Below are 24,441 nucleotides of genomic sequence, written 5' to 3'. Positions count from 1 at the left end.
GGTTATGCACATGCATAAATGCCTTTCTCAGTTGGGCCCTATGCTCCCAGCTCGAGACAGGCTTCTACGTTGGATGAATGTTGACTGGAGTGCCCAAATGCGGAGACCACTAAGTTAAGCACTGCTAAATTCAGACGTGGGGTCTACCACATTCAAGCCCAGTTCGCTTGAATGTGTGTAAGTGGCCTGTGAGCTTTATGCTGTCTTTCATAAATCAACACTGATATATTGCAGCTGGCATATATATAGTACAATATGTTCCAACAACCTCATCCAGTATAAAGCTGCTATAACATGATCGCCTTGCTACTGAACAAAGGCCCAGCGTGAAACCGGTCTCATTCTAGCTGAAATGACTCTTCTGAATGATGATCTGCAGGATATTAAGAAGGCAGCTGTTTGTATCCGGACTTACTCGGGAAGCAATAAATCAGAATTAGACTGAGAGAGGAACCATCTTTTCAGTAGACATTAATACTTAGAACCTGCCCACAGATTCCCATATGGAAGAAGCATTCTCGAGACACATACAGATGTCTAGGGTGATGTTTCTTAACCCACAGTTTGTGAATGATTGCTGTTTTCTTCAAGCCACAGACATTCTCATGAGTGCAACCTGGCAAACAATTGAGTAGGAGAAAATAAAAATAATAAGAGAATACTGGAAGTCCTGCCTCATTTTAGTTAATTGCAAATGAAAAGCTTTGTGGTGAAACTGTGCAAAATATGTCCACATCTTTTTCAAAAGCGGGAGGAGGTCTTCCAGTTGAAAAGATTGAGAGTCATTGCTCTCAGGCATCATAAAGATTCGTGCATGTTCCCTGACATAGCTCTTGATTTCAGGAAAGTAATACATGAGATGACTGATGCAAGCATTTTAGCTGCTTTGTATTTGCAACCAGGGCTGAGTCAAATTTCAAACGCACAACCTGGAAAGGATAAGGCCTGCAGGCTATACAGAGACATCAGTCCCATTTCTGTGATGCAGCCTGTCCCCCGCCCTTTGCACAAATGTGATTTTGCCAGTGTTATACAGGTTACAAATTGAGTTAGATTCATTGTGTAGTACTGAGGCAGGGTAATGAAAGTCCTGACAAGAGCAGATGCTGTCAATTAAGTGGTCTCTGAAAATTAAAACAAGTAGCTTTGAGGCTTAGACACCTGCAGAGAGGACAACAGAATTATTTTAGAAACTGAGGTATACTTCACAGAATAAGCCATTGGTTAAACAACTAAGCATGTGTTTGAACTCATATAGTCACTCATTGAAGCAAGATACTCCTTATCCTGATTAGGAGAATGCTTTAACTGAAGTACAACACTAATAACAATAATGCATAACTTTCTGTTGTGAAATCTCCATCATTATTTTAATTGCTGGACTAGTCAGGATAATTTCACTCTAATCTTGTCAGAAAGTCCACACCATATGATCATAAAATACATGTATAAAAGCAGAGCTAAGTCTATAGTGCACTCTTTATTGGTGTATTTTTCAATCCAATGAGTTAACCCCCATTCTTTATGTATATAGAAAAATCAGTATTTTCATCATGGTATCCTCCATTTCTTGTGACCCAATTTGTAGATCTGTAGTTCAGCCAAGGATTAAATGCAGTTTTCTCCTGATTGTGGGAACAACTTAGGTAAACAATAACGCAGTAAATATATTTTGACTCCATACATGCATGCCCTCTTACTAAAAAAAGGGAGCAAACTTATTCCTTTCTAAAAAAATACCCTGCAGTCTTTTTAAAGCAACCTCCCTCAAAGGATGATTCAACTTCCAGAGAAGTCATAAACGTACCTTTATTCTGTTCCTCTCATGTGTCTCAGGAATATAGGAAGGCCCAGTATAGATAAAGCTTAGATTATTTTGAGGGAAAAATGTGTTAGCAGCAACATTTTATTAACTGTATATTTAATGTACTTCTAATTTTCAGAACTGTATTTGTTGCAAACTCAGGTTCTGCGTAGCTTGATATGGAAAGAATACTGAATTGTCCCTTTCTTATTTTAATAATAACTTTTCCCATAGCCTATATTTTTTATTGGTGCGCTGAAACATGATTATAGTTATCATTATTGCTGTAATTGTGAAGCTGAGGGAACATGTGCGCTGTCAGGGGTAAAATGTTTCAGGGTTTTATATGACTACATTTAATCAGGTCTGCCCTATACAAAGGCACAATATGACTTCCTCTAAGGGTGTACATAAAGTTATATGAATTGAGTACTATCTGACTACTTTCCAATAAACAGAAAAATCCAGCTCTCTACAACATTTAAAAATATCTCTGATGTGTATGGTATAACATATATGCAGAAATGTTCAAAAGTGTACTTAAATGAGAGGTTTTACCTCTCTAGCAATAGATTATTGAATTAGGTCAATATTCTTGGGTTGTATCTTTTTTAAATTTCTAGCTTTTTGAATACATATCCACCTGCCCTTTTTACTGGATGTTTATGTTAGTATGGGATTTCCTAGAAATTTTGAAAAATCTAGTTTAATAAGTAGTAAAACAACTATCTCTCACTTTGTATGAATTCTCTAAAAACCTGGAACTTGCAAATGAAAATCCCATCACATTTATCTAACTCTTTGTCTCATAATCATATTATTTTTTCCAAGATGTCAGGCCTTTCTAGTGTGCTGTTGCTGCTTTATTTCATAGAATGAAAAGAAGGAAAAAAAAAAGAGCTTGATGGGAAATGTGAAAAGTAAAAATAAATATACGTGTTAAAACTTAATGAAAAGTTATTGGGAGAACTAGTAAGGGAATCCCCAGAGAGAAAACCAACTCAGTACTGAGATGTGTACAGGACTTGCTTCAGGATGTGACCGTAGATGATTTGTAACAGTCTCCAATATCCAATATCTGGTAAAAGTGAAAAAGTCAATAAAATCTCTAGCTTGAAAGTGGGTGACAACTTATGAATGAGGATGAGTGTTCAAGGGGACAAATAAAAGTGTAAAATATTGGTAGCTATCAAGTAGTCTGTTTAATTAGAGCAGAAATGCTCAGTGCAAATGTGTATCACCTTTTTAAAAAGAAGCAAAAAAGACCCTCCTGAAAAAGCTGGCATCGTTTAACTTTTGAGTAACAGGAACTCCTAGAATTAACGAGATATCAGTGAAATGTGGGAGAGACAGCATGTGAATGTCCAAGCTAGAAGAACAGAAAAGAGCATACACTTGGCAAGTGAAATGTGGTATTAGGCCAAAACAGATCATAGGATTTTGGCAAAAAAATTGCTACTGGCATAATAACATGAAATTATTTTTCTCAGAAGGAGAAAGCTTGTTGTGCTAGAGAGAGAGACTAAAAGCTGAAGGCAGATAAGGCCACATCAGGTAATGCAAGCATGAGCAAAATCCTTTGCTACAGAAGTCCTTACCCACATCACGATGACTGTAACAGAACAGGCCAAAAGTCCACCTTGTCCCATACACCCAAGCCACCAGTTTCACTCTCAGCTGGGCACTGGCAACATGTCCCCATCCTGAAGCAGCTCCACCACTAAGGCAGCAATGACAACAACACATGCTGCTCTTCAATAAGGACATTCTCTAGTGCAGCAGAAGACCTACTGTACTGGACAAACTAAGCAGATGCTAAAGAAAGATATTACTTGGCATGTTGGATGAGCCAGAGAAGTCCAATGCAGAGAAGGAACCACTGGAAACATTTTCTGATGGTATCACTCCTGCTACAAGGGAGAGTAGTGAACCCAAAGGCCCTGTGTACCTACTCATTATGGAGCTGTGAGACAAAAATGCACTGTATGGAGTTTTAATGTATAATTGTATCTATGTTTTGCTATGACAGTGTGTTTGTTTCTTGAAAGGTCTAGTGGATGGAGAAGTATCATCTAGGTGTTCCTTTGTCTTCTTATAGGTCTTGTCATTAATTCACTGAGGGATGTGCACACATACACACACTAGAAAAATGTGGCTAGTTGCAGATATATGGGGAAAAACTGTGAAAGAAAAAGATAGTGCATTGACAGTGCACTTGGCAGAAAAAGTAACTAGAAGTACAAAAATAAAGAAAAAAAACACCACAAAATTCTGGATTTGACATATTTATAGTCATCTCCTGGCTGTACTATTGTTTGTGTGTGACCTTGGATAAATGATCCAATTCCTTTGTACTTCAATACTGTAGCTAAAAACCAGCATACTTTATTCACCTATTTAAATTGTAAAGTGTCTTTTATTATATAAAAATCCAGTACAAGGAAAAAAACAGACCCAGCCTTTATTGGTGCTTAGAAAAATGAGACAGAGAGTTTAAAACATAAGTGTAGCAATGAAAAATAAAATGTCAGGTTATATGCACTTGGTAGTTGTTTTTTGGGTTATAATTCTACCTGCATGTTCCCAGGAAATCACCCTAGCTCATTTTCTCCTAGTTATATTCTCTTTCTACTGTGGAAATTCAGCATTTATGTTGCCTTTGCTTTTGGCCCGCTGGTTATGCAGCAGGACACATTAAATGAGACATTAACAGAATGAAGAATGGCTCCAGTATTTCAGGATGAATTTGGGAGAAAAAGTTTCTCTGGGAAAAAATCTTGCAAACCTAATAGTGACCATATGCTACTAGTGAACAGGTCCAGGCTGCAGATCCATTGAGCACAAATCAGTTACAAGTCTCTGTTACAGAGCTGTGGCTCTTTAATTCAGGCAGTAACATTTTATGATCCATTCTGTCAACAGGAATTCCAGCACCTTTAAGTTGCTCAAGTTCAGAGCTTGCTTATATAGCATAAACTGCAAATCATTTTGATGATAATTGCATATGTGAGGTTAGTATTGGTCCACATGATAAGCATGTGAAACACATAGAAAATGTATAAAATATAGCATTAGTATAATACTGTGACTATATTACATTGCTCATTGGTCAATTTTAATTAACATTCAATTTTATGCATGTCTCAGTGGACACTTATGGGAGCTTTGAAAAAAAATTACATTCTCAAAAGTTCCACTGAAAGATAGGTATTGGCTAAAATAAATTTATTTTGCCCTATATCATCTATTCTGTTTATTGTTGCCTTTGCAGGTTTTTTATTTGATAATTTGCTTTATTGTAACAATTTTTTTCACCTTTGTTTTTTTGGCTCTGCAGTTCTGTGCAACACTTGGAACCACACCTTGCTGCTCCTTTGACAAACTGTTAGAACTGGGTCCTATTTGTAAGTTTTTGCTGCTACTTTCTAAAATTGCAGATACCAGTTGAAGCCACGCTGAGTCATTTCCAGGTCGTTATGCAGTGTCAGTGTCCAAATTCAATGAGACCTTCAGTTACAGTTTTCTTTCTAATATTAGGTCAAGCAGAAAGCTTGCAATCTCAGACTGTTAAACGAGTACAGAGGCCATTGCCTCAAGGGTTTTTGGGGGAGGGTCGTATTTTGGAACACTGACAATTAAAAAGTACCTTAAATGCTTCAGTTTTTGTAACATTTTTCTTCAAGCCCTTCTACCTGCAAGTGCATCTAGAGCAGTGGTGAAGATCAGGGAAAGCTGAACTCTAATTCTCCTCTGCACCAAGAGTTTTATTTCTCTCTTGTTCTAGCAACTATAAAAAGCAGGGAAATATGCACCAAAAATCTACATGTATTCTCCTTAATCATTCCTCTCCCTTCCCCGATTTCCTTCCTCTTGGAAGAAAACAGGTCAAGTACCAGGGTGTTTAATACAGTGACTGAGTCATGGACTTTTCAGAAGCATTTCTGTGCTACGGTCTGTTGTGTCAAGCTTTGATCTGCAGCAAGGCTTGGTCAAAAGCACACACTTGCTGGCTGATGAAAATGCAAGAGAAGTGCATCATAGCTATTCAAGTGTACATTTAGAACAGGAAATTTATAGCTATAAGCAATTGGAAGCAGGCTTATAGAAACATGGTTAGAATTGATGTTCTGTTAAATTATTCGGGTGGGGCCTAAAACACTTGGGGTTTGTGTGGTGGTGACTTGATCTGTGAGGTTTTCTACCCTTCAGCACAAGCCCCAGAGACTCAGTTTCTCCAAATCCCCCTTTCTAAAAAGGTTTCTAGTAGCCTGCTTAGGAGCTAGAGATTATTTTGCTGTTCAGGTTATTCCTATAGACCTGACCTAATAAAATAGTGGCACCAGTACTTTTAGGTATAGCAACTAATTGTGTGTTTCACCAGTTGCTCTCAATGATCTCCTACTTGTGCAGCAGAGACCAGCAGAAGGATTACGCACTACTCAAATCATAAGTCTCATGCTAGCTTTTCTGTGCGCAGGTCAATTTTCTTCTTAATATACATGAGCAGTAGTCCTATGAAATAAAGGCAGTGTCTCAAACCAAGTGTATTTAAAAATAAATCATCAGTTGAACTTTGAACGTGTTTTCAAATAAATCTCAGTCATAGATATTATGAATATTTTATTAGCTTTTTTCCAGGCATTTATGCAAAAAGAAAATGTAGTTCACAAGAATGCAAATTCCAGCGTGAACTTGGTGTGCAGTTGCAGATCTGAATGGTTATACCTCTGTATGTGGAAATACCCATTAGAATAATTTGGTCATCAGTGTAAAGATGTCATGTGGGCTTCAGTCATCAACTCATAGACCAGAATTTTTACCGTGTGCATTAATTCAGGTGATCTATAGCAGAGTGTGAATACTAAATTACAGAGAATACATGAGGCTCATATGCTAAAAAACTTCTGCAGAAACCATTCAGTGACTAATCATAACTAGCACTTTCTTAACCTTTCAATGCTTGCCCTTGCATAAGTGTCTCAGTCCTTGAAATAAATAGTTTGCTGCACATAGTTCAAAAGCATGTGCATGCATATATATCAGTATGTAAAAAATACCGGTTAGAAATGTGTATTTGTGATTCATGAGTTAAAAGTGGGGAGCACAACTAAAACTCTAGCTCCTTTTGCTAAGGCAGATAGTTTTATTACCATAGAAATGATAACTACATCTCTAGATACATCTTTTTAAGGTGTAGTTTATAATGGTTCTTAAATCAAAATGATTTAATATTTTCTGTTGCTTAATATTAATAAGATAAACCTAGACATATAAGAACTCTGTTCGAGTAGAAGTGGGGAGGAAGAAGAATATGTTATGTATACATCTTTATGTATTAATGGAAACCCAGATGGTAGAAACATTTAATCTCTTAATTTAATTTTAAATTGGGAAAATAATAACATCAAAGAAAAATCTCTCAGGCACTTGGTTTCATGCAAATTAATAGGGCTTTTTAATCTGCTGTTCAATTTATTTCCCCTTCAATTACTTTTTTTTTAGGTAACAAGGAAAATATCTGGATGCATATTGATGCAGCCTATGCTGGGAGTGCATTCATCTGCCCTGAATTCAGGCATCTTTTAAATGGAGTGGAGGTGAATGAAGTGCTTCTTCTCTAGCAGCCTGCTAAAGCCTTGCTTTTCCATAGAATTTGGGTGTTTCTTATGTATCCAGCATTCATGGCTCTTTTAGAATCTCTGAGTACGCTGCACTTCAGTTTGCACTACAAATCCTTGTATATTCTATTACATTACTTATGTTTATATAATTTTTACTGGTTTATTCTGGGAGTATGCAAGTTATCAGAGTATGTAAAAGTTTGTCATTCAGAATAGCAAGTAGTAGTGAATCCACAAAATGTCTCACAAACTAGAAAAGAGGAACTTTTTCCCAAATATCCAAAAAGGCACATTTATAACACCCTAATTCTACATTACACAAAAAAGAAAAAAAAAAAAGGAAAGAAGTTCAACAAATTAATAAGCTCATTATGTCTCTTTTTTTGCTTACATCCTGAAAGCCATATAGGATACAGCCAGTAGCTGTATCTCAAACAGACAGGGTTTAATAACCAAGAGAGCTAAATGAAATATTCCTCCAACAGCACTCCTGTTCCTTTCCCCCCCCAGCTCACTGAGCTACTTGGCATTCAGTTGCTTAGATAAGAATACTTCAATTTCCTGCTGCTCCCCTCAGACAGTCAGATAAGTCCTTGTCTTCCACGTCAGTGGAGAAAATATTACTGTTTGGTAAAGCCAGAAGTTTAAACATAGCACTGATAGGTAGTGACTAATGAAGAAGAGGAGGGAAACCCCCCTAACAAATAAAGCAATTCTTTCTGTCTCTTTTTTATCAGCAAATGAAGCTTGTTGTAATTTCCTGTGGGGGGAATATTTTTTAAATTATTGTTATTGGTTCCTGAAGGAAATGAAACAGCATACCTTGTCTGGGCCAGCATTTGTCATAAGAGTAAATATTTAACAGCCATGAATAGGTTTCCTACCTTACATAGTACAAGGAGCTAGCTAGATAGATGCATAGATAGACAGACAGATAATCTCCTCTTATGAGAGCAATTGTTAATTGTTTACAAGTGACAGGGAAGGTTATGAGAAGCAAATGAGAACAGAAAAGTGCTATATGGGGTAGTCAGACCCTGGTGCTGCTGGGCCCCCATCTCTCTTTTTTTAAGGCTGATGGCTTCTGCCTTTGTTAACACACAAAATATGGATGAAGCCTTTCCCACAGAATGTCCATCTTACCTACCTGGGTTTCTTCTGATGCCACGCCTAAACATATGTCAAGTAAAACAGGCCTGTTACATGATTTATATAAATGTGTATTGTGAATGCTTACTCTGTGTTGGTTTTCCTTTTGACTTAGATGAAAAAATGACTTCTACTAAAATAAAATACCCTAGCAGCTAAAAAAAAATTCGTTGCCTGGTCAGTTGTAATTTTATGAATGAATGTGATATGCAGATTCTGAACTAAATATATCATTTGCCTCTATGTATGAATTGTGTGTGTATATGTTTAATGTTCTTGGAAATAGAAAGCTTAGTGCATTGTTATTGGACATTGGGATATGAACCAAAGTGGATGTTACTGAGTATGCAGATTTTTTTTTAGTTTACACTGAGATATATACTTTTCCATAACACATGTATCTAAAAAGTATAATTGTTAGCAAATGCTCAAAATGTTGATAATATCAATAGCCTAGCTGCACACCTAACCTGAATTCCATCCCCAGAATAAATGAAGATTTAACTACAATAGTTACTAAGTAAGGTACACATGGATCCTTTTCTCTTTCATAATTTTGTTTTTTATTTATCCATTCTCAGTTTGCAGATTCATTTAACTTTAATCCTCACAAATGGCTCCTCGTGAATTTTGACTGCTCTGCTATGTGGTAAGTATTACAGTAAAAGAAAACATCACAAGAGACAAAAATCACATATTAAATTAGTCTGCCTTTCTAGCAGTAGACATTTATCTACATTTCTCTATTGAAATGAGGAATTCTGGATAGCTTTAACTCTTATAAATTATTTACAAAATTCACTCTTTCATTTAATCCAAGTTACAAAAAAGTAAAATTTAGATATAGGCCTGAGCTCTGCATTATGTTCCAGAAAGAGAGAAATATGAAAAGTCTGCAGATTCATACTTGCTCCATTTTGGGACTGCTTAAAACATAAATGAAAAAAACTTAATTTAAGGATGTTAATGCAATGAACAGGATGCTAAACAGAGCTTTTTCTCCTTTTCCATAAAATTTCTTTTTGTTTGAGCCTTGACTCTTTCAAAAGTCTCTCTAAAAAAGCTTGGGATTTGGCTGATGAAAAGCAATTGTCTTCAAAAAGGACTATTTATGCAATTTTGTACTGATTTTTAATTTCCCCAGATCACAGCAGAGAAGACATTTTGATATAAAAAGATGCCAAAGTAGAAACCAGTAGATATATTTTGAAACAAAGCAAAGCATGATAGCAGTAATAATAGTAGTAATAACAAAATCCCAAAATCGATGATCTTATTGTGTCCCAAACTGGAATTTCCAGAACCTAGTGTCTACCAGCATCATGACTAATGATACTTATTAGCAAAACAGCTATTCAGACTATTTACCAAAATAAATGAAAACATTAATTTCAGTTATAATAGAACAAAATTTGCAAAAATGAAAAAAGAAGGAAAAACTGAATGTTAAAAAGAAGACTCTAAAACATAATCCAGAAAAAGGTCACCTTATTTAAAAGAAGAATAAATGTGAGACAGTGATCACTTGGTTGCCTTTGGCTAACCTTTGGCTTTTTAATCTCTTCAGCAAAGTTGACTTTTCCACAAATATGTATATTATTCAGATAATTATTCAGATATGTTATTCAGTTTTCCTGATGTAGGCACTTCAAATATTCCAAGCCATTATGTTTTTTTTTTTCCTTAGAGTAAATGGCTTACATTTTCATCCAGATTCATCAGTAGTGGCAGTGATTAACCCAACCTCATATAAGTACCTCATAACTAACAACCAATAAGTACTGCATAACTAGCTGTCTCTCTCATATATGGAAATAGGAAGATGATGGAACTCCTTTGCTAGTTTCTCCCATCTTTTTCTTATCACTCAAAAACATTGTTAACAAAGTAACCACTCAGAAATCAGAAAATACACCATCACTCTCTTTAAAGTTTGTAGGACAATTAGAGGCCAGAGCCTAGTCCCTACCAGTTTAATTTCTCATTAATTCTGCTTCCCCCAAAACCCCCGTGGAACTATGTTAAAAGTATTTTACCTGGCTTTCCAGGAAAACAAGGTATATACAATCACACTGTCTGTCAGTTTATATTCCCATGTCAGGCAATTTTAGCTTCTTCCTAGCCAAGCTTAGACTTTAGACTTAGGAAAATATTTTTCTCTATTTTGTTTCTCGCTTTTTTTTTAGATAAGCTATTGTATAAAATGCATGTTTTCGTCAGTAGAAAGATTGCATTACAAGGAATCTCAAGGGACCCTGCAACATGTCTCCTTACTCAAAAGTGAAAGTTTTACAACTATAGCCATTGAGGTCTCGTTTCAGCAAGGCATCTATGTATAGGTCTTATTCACTTAATAAAGAATGAAGTGTACATTTAAAGTTTAACTCTTTGACTTGAAGCCAAGCCCATTGTCTGACTATTTCTAAAGCCCCTGTTCAAAATTCACCTCTCTTATCAACTGTAACACTGCCTGAAAAGGTGAAATCTAATAATAAAGGATGAAGGAACGGGGTGAGAAAAAGTAACTGTGAAGGATACATAGTCCTCTTAGGATCCATGGGAAGTATTAACCATGATATTGTAATAATATGGAGAGAGTTCAATAAACAGTGAACACCATTTCAGAATCAAATTAAGCTGAGTTCCATTAACCGTCAGGCTTCTAAGTCACCCAGGCTCCTCAGCACTTTCCCCAATAAACACTCCTATTTCTTTTCCCTGCAAGTTGATTAAGATAATCTAGCCATTAGAACTGTAATGAAATTATTTAACTACTCAGTGCAATATGTAGCACTGATGTCATTTGGGATTTGGAGGCATTTTCATTATAAACCTTTTGTAAAATATTCTCAGACTTCTTGATGTACAGAAAATAGCAGTCAATTTCCTATAAAAAGGAATTTAATATAGCCACTCTGAGAAGGGTATATTTTCCATATTCAAATGTTAGGGTCCTTTTGAGACTTTGCCTTGAAACTAGCAGTCAGTTTTGCCTGACTTCTTTAACTGGTACTCTGGAAAATTATAAAATAGGAAGAAGTGTCTTCTTTCAGAGAGAGTGAAAACAATAATCTTGCAAAGTCTTGGTATTTTTGCTTTTCTATTACTCTTTTCAGTGTTTAACTATTAACTTCTGGTTGGGAAGGTTGTTTTAGTATTTAGAAGGAAGATGCTTACAGGAAATGCTTATCTCTAGATGGAAGTGAAATTTTCCTGTTAGTTTATAATATGAAGTCACCTTTTTGGTTATTGTATCTATAATTTAAAATTAACAGAATAGAGTGAGGCTATTAAAAGTTGCAAATGCACAATCTGAGTAAGTAACTTTTCACAGATTTTCAGTACTTTATTCACCAGGACTTTTGTTGTGCATTTTGTATTATGACTACTTAATTTGTGAATCTGTGCCACTCAAGCTAGATCTTAGTAGGTCTGTTAGCATAACATCAAGCCTTAAAACAATTCTAGTTTATCAATGGCATTTTTGAAATACATATTCACAATCCTTCAGTCAATGAAGGGTATTTGCAAAGAAAGTTAAGGACATCACTTCTGTCCATTACCAGACCATACAAGCACTTACTGCAAAGAAGTTTAAATACATAGGGTGAAATCTAGATGTGGTGTATAGAGGTGCAACTCAACTGGTTCATATACATTGATGTCCAGGCTCTGGATTTATTTTAGTAAACCTTTAGATAGTTTTTCATGGTTGCCCGATTAAGACCTTTGAAGTCCCCAGATGGAACAGACACCATCTTTTAAAAAAGCAGTAACATCACAAAGGAAGTGCAAGATGACAGCATTTTTATAGGTTCTAAGTGACCAGATGTTCCTGCAGAATAGTTATGTGTTGTATTGTTTAGCACAGCGTATTACAGCAGAAGGAATGAATCTCTCACATGACAACTAATGATATTGCTTGTAACTCGGGTTAGTTGCATATGGAATGGGCTGCTGAAACATGAATATATCAAAGTAATCAAATATATCAAATAAACTTCAGTAGAACAACTTAGTGTTTGTTCACAATATCTAGCCTAATTAAAACTGCTTTCAGATAATAGTTTCTTCCTTCTGTCCACAGGATATTTTCAAGACACAAATAGATTATTGTTTTTATTGAGAGTATTCTGAATGTCTTTTTAGATTTTTCATGTGCATAAGCTTACTTATCTTCAGCTATGTACCTTCCATACCTGAAAGCAAGTACTTTGTTAACCTTGGTACTCTCCTGACCATTAAAGTGAGAGGAGGGCTTTTAGTTCGTTTGAATAAGATGTTTTATGAGCGTAGTCTAGATGTGGATGAGACTGGGAGTATGTACTGGCCTATGCATTTATACATACACACTAAAATATTGGAAAATAGATTTTTACTTAGAATTTTACATTAAATCATTAAAAAAACATTAAAAAATGGATGTGCAGAAAAATCATAAAAGGTTTGGACTTTTGTCATTTAGAGTGTCCCCATGCTGACATAATTATTGCTTACTTTGTGAAATATCTATAGGCCTAATACAATTATATAGCAGTCTCTCCCTTTTTGATTTCTGGTTTCTTCTTTTTCTGCCTCTATAAACCCCATCATATGTAGAGGTGAGTCAGTCTTACACGTAGAGTGAAGCATAAATGAGAAAAATCTTGTTATTACCTACCGGCAAAATGTAGCTTATTCTCTCTAAAAGGGACACATTGGCTTTTGAAACTCAGTACAGTTACACTACCCACTAGCTGGCAATAGTAAGGTGTGCTTATCAGTTTTACATTGTGCTGTAGTAAGTCTGTCAGTAATTGTACACTGGATCCAGCTATGGCAGGGTGGTACAAGAGGGAAGCCTGAGTCTGGGGCGTGTGGCTCGTCCCTACCAGTGGCTGCTGCTGCCACCACCACAGCACAGAGAGACAGAGGCCAGCATCCACAAAGCCTCAGTGTGGCTGTGCACGGTATCTAGAAAGCCACAGCTTTTCCCACACAACTTTGTATTGCAGTAATTTCAAGACAACTTCTGTTGACTGCAAACATTAACATTGCTTTAGCTAGTCTCACATTCTGGTGTGAGTGTCTATCACCATAAAAAGATCCTCTGTGTCTGTTTCTTGTCTGTTTTTAAATATGCAGTCGTGCAGTCATGCTGCCCGTTCCTGCTGAGCCTTACACTTAACTACTTGTAAGTACAGTACTGATATGGCTGTGAAAAAGCACTGGAAATGGCACAGGCTGTGCTCAGGAAATATGCCAGTTTAAACACATTCAATTTGCCTTCACTTCTTGTGCAAATTTAATCCCTTAAATTTTAATTCTTAAGTTTCTCAATTTTATTTCTTTCTTTTTATACAGGGTGAAAAAAAGATCAGATTTAACAGGTGCCTTTAAATTAGAACCTCTTTACCTGCAGCATCACCATCAGGAGTCTGGTAATTTTGTAATTAAATGAGATTATTATTATTTTGTTCCACACTGATATCTAATGGAAATAAGGATTTGAGATGAAAACTGAAATTCTTAAAACCACCTAAGTTGTTTAGGAGCCTATTTCCATTTTCAATGTGCCTCAGGGAGTTAAGCTTATTAAAGTGCAAACACATATCTAGTAAGATTTCAGTTAGTATAAAAAGCAATTGATGGAAAGCCATTTTATAAAGCCTTATATTAATACTTTTGTATTGGGATTTCCCCAGCTCCAGATTTGCCACTGACTCTTTGTAGGAGTGTTTATAAAATTCTTAATGATCTTTTGGTAGTCAGATAAACATCTTGGGTGCTGTGTATCGGGTCCCTTAACCTGCCTTCCCCAACATATCTTTCTCCAGAATGGTTTCAAGATCTCATTTGTTTTTAGGGTTTCTAAAGTCTGTGACCTTTTTCCTTAGCTATGCATGCAAGCTCTGATTCAAATTTTCAAACACGCATGTCAGGAGCAAACACAGAAACCACAAAGAAAAGGTGAGCTATGTTTGATATCTGTGCTCTATTTTGAACGGTAGCTATCTGGGACATTATCCTGTTGCTCCCATATTCTTACATTCATTGGAGAGAAGGAGGTGAGTGCAGGCTCTCTGTCTTGTACAAAATGCTCACAAAAGCTCTTCACAAAACACTCACAAAGAACTTACTTACAAATCATAGGCCCTGTACAAAGCTCCTTAATGGATTAGTGCTGCTCCTTGCACATACCTAACAACTGTAGAGTGGCATTTGCCATCCTGAAGCCTGTTTTTACATATTTGGTTAATCACAGAATCACAGAATCACAGAATGTTAAGGATTGGAAGGGACCCCGAAAGATCATCTAGTCCAATCCCCCTGCCGGGGCAGGATTGCCTAGACCATATCACACAGGAACACGTCCAGGCGGGTTTTGAATGTCTCCAGAGAAGGAGACTCCACAACCTCTCTGGGCAGCCTCTTCCAGTGTTCAGTCACCCTCACCGTAAAGAAGTTTTTCCTCAAATTTAAGTGGAACCTCCTGTGTTCCAGCTTGCACCCATTGCCCCTTGTCCTGTCAAGGGATGTCACTGAGAAGAGCCTGGCTCCATCCTCTTGACACTTGCCCTTTACATATTTATAAACATTGATGAGGTCACCCCTCAGTCTCCTCCAAGCTAAAGAGACCCAGCTCCCTCAGCCTCTCCTCATAAGGGAGATGTTCCACTCCCTTAATCATCTTCGTGGCTCTGCGCTGGACTCTCTCTAGCAGTTCCCTGTCCTTCTTGAACTGAGGGGCCCAGAACTGGACACAATACTCCAGATGCGGCCTCACCAGGGCAGAGTAGAGGGGGAGGAGAACCTCTCTCGACCTACTAACCACACCCCTTCTAATACACCCCAGGATGCCATTGGCCTTCTTGGCCACAAGGGCACACTGCTGGCTCATGGTCATCCTGCTGTCCACTAGGACCCCCAGGTCCCTTTCCCCTACGCTGGTCTCTAACAGCTCTGCCCCCAACTTGTACTGGTACATGGGGTTGTTCTTGCCCAGATGCAGGACTCTACACTTGCCCTTGTTATATTTCATTAAATTTCTCCCCGCCCAACTCTCCAGCCTGTCCAGATCTCTCTGAATGGCTGCGCAGCCTTCCGTTGTGTCAGCCACTCCTCCCAGTTTGGTGTCATCAGCGGACTTGCTGACAGCGCACTCTAATCCCTCATCCAAGTCATTAATGAATATATTGAATAGAACTGGTCCCAGAACCGACCCTTGCGGGACTCCGCTAGACACAGACCTCCAACTGGACTCTGTCCCACTGACCACTACTCTCTGGCTTCTTTCCTTCAGCCAGTTCACAATCCACCTCACTACCCGATCATCCAGACCACACTTCCCCAGTTTAGCTGCGAGGATGCTGTGGGAGACCGTGTCAAACGCTTTACTGAAATCGAGATAGACCACATCCACAGCTTTACCATCATCTATCCACCGGGTAACATCCTCATAAAAGGCTATCAAGTTGGTTGAGCAAGACTTCCCGTTGGTGAAGCCATGCTGAGTGCCCCTAATGATCCCCCTATCCTTGATGTGCCTAGAGACAGCACCAAGAACAAGTTGCTCCATCACCTTTCCGGGGATGGAGGTGAGGCTGACCGGTCTATAGTTACCCGGGTCCTCCTTCTTGCCCTTTTTGAAGACTGGAGTGACATTCGCTTTCCTCCAGTCCTCAGGCACCTCTCCCGTTGCCCACGATTTAGCAAAGATGATGGAGAGTGGCCTAGCAATGACTTCCGCCAGCTCCCTCAGCACCCGCGGGTGCATCCCATCAGGGCCCATGGATTTATGGACGTCCAGGTTGCTTAATTGGTCCCTGACCCAGCCCTCATCAACCAAGACAGATTCCTCCTCTATCTTGACTTCTTCTGGGGCCTCAGGGGTCCGGGGCTCCTCAGGACAGCCTCCAACAGTATAGACAGAGGCAAAGAAGGCATTCAGTAACTCCGCCTTCTTCTTATCCTCTGTCTCCAGGACCCCCACCTCATTCATCAGTGGGCCTACATTGCCTCTAGTGTTGGCTTTACCTGCAATGTATTTGAAGAAGCCCTTTCTGTTGTCCATGACCTCTCTGGCAAGGTTTAATTCCAAGGAGGCCTTAGCTTTCCTAGTTGCCTCCCTACATCCTCTGACAACAGATTTATATTCCTCCCAAGTGGCCAGCCCCTCCTTCCATGATCTGTACACCCTCTTCTTCCACTTGAGTTTGCCCAGCAGTTCCCTGTTTAACCATGCAGGTCTCCTGGTACCCTTCCTTGACTTCCTACCTGTTGGGATGCTCTGATCTTGAGCTCGGAAGAAGCAGTCCTTGAATGCTAACCAACTATCTTGGGCCCCCTTACCTTCTAGTACCCTGTCCCATGGGATTTCCCCTAGCAATTGCTTGAAAAGGCCAAAGTTGGCCCTCCTGAAGTTCAGGGTTGTGATTCTGCTAGCTAGATTAATTGTGAAGAAGGTCACAGCAGTGCAGTGTCAACATGTGCTGCAAGTTCGCTCATAACTTTCTTAAGACGGTGAATCACATGTGAATGTTCTTACCATTTACTCCATCTCATATTTTTCCTGGAATTGCTGCTGCTGATCTGTGTTCAGAAGTGTACCCTGAGTACTTTTCTCTCTGTTACGGCTACGAACTCATTGACATTTAAATTAATACCATCCAGAATTCCACCATTCACTAAAAAGCCCTAGGAAAAACGGACTCCTGCGCCTTAATCCTGAACTGGCAGAAATTTTGCATTTTATTCCTTTTCTACATTTTGAAGCAGTGCAATAAACAGGAAAACACAGTAACTCTGGAGCTGAGGATCACCCTCCAAAGGCTAGAATTGCTAAGAAAAAATATATACTGGGTTTTTTTTTCCTTTTAAAATGAAAAATACAAGATATGGCAAATACACTTACATCACTAGCTTTTACTTAACATACATGAAAAATACTTATCTTGAGGAGAAATAATACAACCTCAACTAAAGTGAAAATATGTCCTTGTGACAACTGACAGGGCTGATAGTGCAGTATTTTCCCCAGGTTAAATAATACCAGAAGAAAATCAAACCTTTCTTAAAACTTTCAGTGCTTTCAGTAAGGCCATCTAGTTGACCTGAAAACTTTATCTCCCCAGCTGGACAGTAAATTTTTCAGCCTTCTTCTTGCCTTCAAAAGCTGTGATAGTATGTTGTGTGATCTGGACATAATGATTCCAAATAGACCAGCTGATTACTAGCAGTCTAGTGATGCTAAATTTTTCTATGCTCTATTCCCATTTGACATCAATTTTCCAAAGAGTTGGACAACACGTTTCAAATGCAAATGCCTCTAGTTAAACTGTTAAATCCAATCCACACTTATGCCTTCAATAAAAATAGTCAGATTTGCAAAGGTGCTAGTCTGTTAGAGTCCCTGTTGATCCCTTTGTGATTTATGGGATGTCAGCACTCCTGGAAATAGGACTTGACTAATGGAAGGTCTTAATTTCTGAGTATGTCTCAGGTCTGAGAATTCCCATCATGGGGTTTACAAGGCAAACGATGTAGCATTTTTGAAGTCACTCGTCTCTCACTCAAGAATTTAAATGAGCGGAAAAATATATCTATCTGTGAGCAATTACTCTTAATAACCATATGGCAATTATGTGTGCCCCCAAGGGGAAACTCTTTATTTTGTCATTAATTATAATTTTATGTTATTTGCATCATCACACCAGGAGGATTATCCTAGCTCGCCTGGCAACCCAGGATATAGGTCAAATCCTAATGGCAGTCTTAGAAGAATGCAGCTTTATACTCTATTGTGAATGCCACATATGCTCCCACAATGCAATTCCTCCTGGTTAAATACAGATGTAAGACTAAGGCTTGTAATCAAGAACTAATCATTGATTGCATTCTGCTTCACAGCTTGTGAAAGGCGTTGTTGTGGATCATTAGACATAGCCCCTTACAGGAGCGTAGGATTATTTATCTATCATCAGTTGCTTTACTCCCTCTGCTACCAGTCTTGCAGCTATCAAACAAAAATGGCTGCTACGATGCAGAAGAATATGAATCTTATCAAATTCCCTCATTACCAAGCTGAGACAACCATGTTTGTTTCCTGAAGGCGAGGAATAGGTTAATGATGGTTGATTGTTGTGTGGGATTTTTTTCATCTGGAAAATAACCTAGGAACAGGTTAAAGAACCAAATGGCTATACGTTGCAGGGAGGAAGGACCATGTTTTTTCTTACGTTTTGGCTGCGCAGATGAGAGAACATTAACAAGAGAGCTTTTAATGCAGGAAATAGTCTTTTTACCCACAGAAAATACAAAGGCTGAGAATTACATAAATGACGTAAACTGGTCAAATTCAGAAGCTACAGTTCTACATAGCACCTTGCAGTTCGTAATTCCAGGAGCACTCAGACAGCACTTTCCCTTGGAATTTAAGTACATACCTTCCCATGAAGCTTATGTTCCACTACAGAATAATAAAGCAGAATAAGAAAGCTGAGCAGATGCTTCCACATTTTCCTAAAGAAGTGCTTTACATTTTAGGTCAGTTTAATTTCTGTCACTGGCTTACTGCAAGTAATCCAGCTTTATGTTACAGTTTCCTTTACTGTGAGATCAGTGTAATTACCTGATTCAAAGAAAAGGTAGATGCATCTTGACTCTGTGTGCTCATATAAAAGATAACTAATAATGCACTCTACTTGCCTCCCTGGACTGTTTTGTGGCTTGGTCAATCTATGTTTGTAAGGGGCTTTTGCAACATCAAATGAAAAGCCATAAAAACCTGCAGAATAGTATTCTCAAAACAGGAAGAGGTCAATTCTGAATCAAATTTTCAAGTCACTTCTTAGACACGCTGAAGAATTAGCAACAAATATATGAATCAGTATAAAAGGTAGAAGCAGAGAATGAGTGATGAAGTGAGTTTGAGGATTCTGCAAACTGTTTCAAAGAAAATGAATAATGGTCGTTTTATCTACTGCTTCTTTTCCTTACAAGAGGAAAATAAACAGAGTATTTAGTCCATCATCTCCACAGGATCTGAAGTATAACAGAAAGGAAAATTGTATTTCTTCTCCTGAAAACTGTTGGATTTGTTAGTGGTATATTCTGACTAGCTACGGAATGAAGCTTACTACAAGCATCCTTATGTAGCATGCTGCCAAGTATCCCACTTGACATTTAGTGGTCCTGTTGACACTGATGATGCTGAAGTTTGTAGCAAACATAAAGGATAGCTAAGATACAGCTTTTTCAATAGCATTAGAATGACTGTAAGTTTTGGATGTTGTGATGAAGCAATGTGAATATTTTTTCTTTAACTTCCAGGCCTTGTAACAGATTATCGGGTAAGTACAGCATCAATGTAATAATTAATACTATTATTTGTATACACTGATATTTCCAGGACTTTTACTTTCTATTGCTATCATAAACCTCAAAACCTTATGTTTCTTTCCAGGAAGGATACAGCTCGCTAAATTGTTAACATTCCTCAAGCTGAAACTTTAAACTCTGTTTTTTTAAAAAAAATTGTTTAAAAGCAGAAATCATCTTGCATGTGTAGTATCTCAAGGTTTAGGCAGTAGAAAGAAATGTCCTAAAGATTTTTTTACCCTAATACAGTGAATAATACATTTTTTTAAATGCACTTGTGTTTTAACCTTTAACCCATAGAAACATTGTTGTTTTGAAATGGAAAATGGACCTGTCATTGTAGATGCTAGCCCCACAACTGTAAGCAAGCCAGTGTACATGAGCTTCTAAGATACTTAGTTTTCCAAAACCTTCAAGGAGAATTCAGGATGCACAAAGAAAATTTGATTTGCCTTGTGACCCTTCCATTCTGACACCAATTTCCTTTTCCACTTTTCATTTGAAAATTTTGAGTATTAAACAGTCACACCAGGGCATTAAGCAGAAATAGACATTTCTATTATCATTCGACCCACCTTTTGCAACTGCCTGTAGGATGTGGCAATGTTGTACACTTCAAAATCATTACAGAATGTACAATTTCCACAGTATCACAGCAATGGTGACTTCTAATGTGGGTGCCTTCCCTTTTCCCTGGCTTGCAGCACTGGCAAATCCCCCTGGGGAGGAGGTTCCGCTCCCTGAAGCTCTGGTTTGTGCTGAGGATGTACGGGGTCACGGGACTGCAGGAGTACATCCGCAAGGTGACTGGGATTTGCTTTCTTGGGTGACCTGTGGTGGGATGGCAAGGGAAAATGAGCTTGCTACCTATCTACTCTCCATGACTTCTGTACACAACAGAAAGCATAGACAATATGTTTTGGACAGCTGGGTTCAATAGGAGTACTGCTTGTTTGCCCCACATAGTATCACAATTTCATATCATGGCAGGATCGAAACTGTCATCTGTTTTGTGTTAATCTTCAGAGAAGACAAGTCCTAATTTGGAATTTCTACAATGTGGGACCATAGTTCCCTCTGAAATTAAGCCAGAGCACTTTAATGGTTTTATTGGGGGAAAATATGTATATTCATGACTTCTTTATTTTATTAATGTGCATGCATTGATACCATGTTTAGATTATGATTAAGGTTGTTGGGCTGCATTTATGATACAGTAACTTAGTGGGCATGTCTACCTCTGCTGTTTCTTTGCTTCCTGTTTAAAATCCACCTTTTTTTTAAAAAAGGTTCTGTACAATTTACAGTTTGTTAACATTGTTATGGATAAGTACTAAGTTTATTCTTAATGTAAAAAGAAGGGGTTTTTTGGTCACTAAAAACCACACTTGATGCCAGTCTAAATTATATATATACTTCCTCTGTATCAGTACAGTCAAATTCAAGCAAACCTTTCAGCTTTATGAAGTTTAGGGAAACTTCTAGTGAGGGGAGATCCATGACTTGGCTCTAAATATTTACAAAAATATCCATTAGCTAAGAATCACAGAATCACAGAATCACAGAATGTTAGGGATTGGAAGGGACCCCGAAAGATCATCTAGTCCAATCCCCCTGCCGGGGCAGGATTACCTAGATCATATCACACAGGAACGCTTCCAGGCGGGTTTTGAATGTCTCCAGAGAAGGAGACTCCACAACCTCTCTGGGCAGCCTGTTCCAGTGTTCGGTTACCCTCACCGTAAAGAAGTTTTTCCTCATATTTATGTGGAACCTCCTGTGTTCCAGCTTGCACCCATTGCCCCTTGTCCTGTCAATGGATGCCACTGAGAAGAGCCTGGCTCCATCCTCATGACACTTGCCCTTTACATATTTATAAACATTGATGAGGTCACCCCTCAGTCTCCTCTTCTCCAAGCTAAAGAGACCCAGCTCCCTCAGCCTCTCCTCATAAGGGAGATGTTCCACTCCCTTAATCATCTTCGTGGCTCTGTGCTGGACTCTCTCTAGCAGTTCCCTGTCCTTCTTGAACTGAGGGGCCCAGAACTGGACACAATACTCCAGATGCAGCCTCACCAGGGCAGAGTAGAGGGGGAGGAGAACCTCTCTCGACCTGCTAACCACACCCCTTCTAATACACCCCAGGATGCCATTGGCCTTCTTGGCCACAAGGGCACACTGCTGGCTCATGGTCATCCTGCTGTCCACTAGGACCCCCAGGTCCCTTTCCCCTATGCTGCTCTCCAACAGGTCTGGTCTAGTATACCAAACTCTCCGCAGACACACATTCCTTTCTGTTGTGGTACTAAACAGATTAATTCCTAAGAAGGGCTTTTTCCACTGTTGTAAAAATCACTGCATGAGTAAGTCTCTTTCGATTTGAAAAGGTTCTGGGATGGACGGTACCCTCTTTGCTTCTCATTTTTACCACAGTATAATTTTCAACTGACTATACAGATATCTGAATTGGATTTTTATCCTTAATGAGGCTTTCAGAAATAAATTTTGACAACATGGAAATCCTGATGTTCTGTCATCCTTGTAGCAATCTGATACATACCCTTCTGATGAAAAATTGATACAAGATTTGTTATCACTTTACTAGGCTGCCAGTCCAGTTTCTAGCGGGTTTCTCTCTCAGGTTAGATGTCTGTAGACCTCAGTTATTTTAATATGATGCAAAGTTTTTAAGTAGGGCTAAATCTTTCACTGGGAAAATAGAGGGTTGGATACCCTATATTAATTACATGGCCTTTATCAGACTGATATCCACAGGTCAATATTTACATTCAACAAGTTCCCTCTTTCCCAGACATTTCCCTGACCGTCCAGACAAAAAGCGCTTGTCTTGCTATAATTATAGCTGAAGACCATTTTTTCATACTTTCTGTGATAACACAGTTCAGGAAGGCTAAGCAGATCAATCTTTTCTTAAAAATACTGACTCCAAAGCAAAGCTCCAATATGTTCCCTTATTTGTAAAGGTAATTCAGACAGCTAGATTTCCAAGGGCTTGTTGAATTGAGTGTGTATGTTTAATATTTCATTAAAGACTAAAGTGTTCCCTGATGTACAGAGAAAAATAAGTTACGACCTTATGTTTGCAACTTTGAAAGGGCAAGAGGGGTAATTAAGTGCAGAATTTGGGTCACTGTATACAACTGTCAAACTGGAACCGTTAAGTTAGTTTCTCCCCACCTGCCCCCTAGATGAGTGATTATTAAATTCAGTGAGTTCCAAAGCAGCTTTACAAAAAAAGTCAGTTTTACCTCCAGCAGTTCTCTGTTGAACTTACATTTCAAGAAACAATTGCATTTCATTTGCTTCCTCCTCTAGCAGTATTTAAGATCACTCTTGCTGGTTTGCAGACATGTTTGTAAAGTTGTATCAGTCGCTGCAAAATAACATTTTTAAATGTGTTTCATATCTTGCCCATTTTCCTCTCATGTCAGGAATTATCTTTGGTTCCAGATTTATTGTGATGACTTTTCTTTTGGTAGTGTACTAATGAAGTATATAAAGCAGCCTGACACTGTTTTATCTTTTCAAACCTATAGACAAGTTCCCAAACGGTAATTTGGAACTTAACATCACTTGCTAACTTCACTTTAACATTGCTTGTCCCAGTGCTTGGCCTTGAAAAGTTACTTTCTTTTAAACATGTCATGGCATCTTGCTAATAACAGCTTTTCTATTCCCATTGCTGGCAAAGGCAGTCCTTGAAGAGAATAGCTGGTACTGTATCTTGTGTACTTGGGACTTCTAGCTGTGTTTTAAGTGGAGCCCTGTAGTTGCCAGAATTATTTCTGAAGCTGCATTTGTTACAGTGGGTCAGAGTGGACACAGGTAGAACGAGGAGACCTAGGAAGAGTGGCAGGAGCAGGTATTGCAGCCTTCAAGCAGAGAGCAGAGTGGCTGGAGCTGGGGAAGCTGGAAGAAGTGCTCTGTCTGCTGTGTTACTAAGGAGTTGGCCCAGGGAAAGGGCCAGGCACACAGAGGCAGGCAGAAGAACAGAGGTTTGAAACAGCTCCTAGGGCTGGAACCTGGGGAAGGGGATGCCTACGTATGGGATGTAGCATTTACAGTCGTATACCACGTTGTTTTCATATGTCAACATACCTGTGTGTAGGGCGTTACATTCCTGTCCATGCTATACAATAGCAGGTAAGGCATGCCTGTTCAGATGCAGGGCTGGGCCTTACTGAGAGATTTGGGAGCCAGGGTTTCAATTCCTTTCTGAGTTTATACAAATCCCAATATAGATACTGTGATCACCTAGGAAAAAAAAAAAAAGACACTTCGATTGCTAAATCACAGAAAACTGTAGGAAGATTTATCCAGTGTTTACAGGCTTCTAGTTAGGCTTCTTTTGCACAGCTAGGTGTTACTTACAGAGTGATTTGAGATTTTCAACAGTGACGAGCTTCTGACATAACATAGAGGAGAAAAAACACTTCATATCCTTAAGAAGCCACCCTATTTGCTGTGTGATTAGCAAGCTTCTATATG

The 24,441-nt window shown here is 38.5% G+C and overlaps 1 protein-coding gene across 1 annotated transcript in view; it reads left to right on the top strand.

The window, feature by feature from the left end:
• Positions 1-24,441, top strand: part of DDC (dopa decarboxylase) — a 56,462-nt gene that overhangs the window by 22,947 nt on the left and 9,074 nt on the right. The window contains exons 6-11 of the mRNA XM_068396377.1: positions 5,142-5,208; positions 7,307-7,401; positions 9,156-9,223; positions 13,918-13,994; positions 19,885-19,904; positions 20,637-20,735. Of these exons, the coding sequence (XP_068252478.1) occupies positions 5,142-5,208; positions 7,307-7,401; positions 9,156-9,223; positions 13,918-13,994; positions 19,885-19,904; positions 20,637-20,735 (426 nt within the window). The remainder of the gene's footprint in view (positions 1-5,141; positions 5,209-7,306; positions 7,402-9,155; positions 9,224-13,917; positions 13,995-19,884; positions 19,905-20,636; positions 20,736-24,441) is intronic.

Source organism: Nyctibius grandis, chromosome 3 (assembly GCF_013368605.1).
Source record: "Nyctibius grandis isolate bNycGra1 chromosome 3, bNycGra1.pri, whole genome shotgun sequence".
NCBI lineage: Eukaryota > Metazoa > Chordata > Aves > Nyctibiiformes > Nyctibiidae > Nyctibius > Nyctibius grandis.
This window is presented reverse-complemented; position numbering and strand designations above follow the sequence as displayed.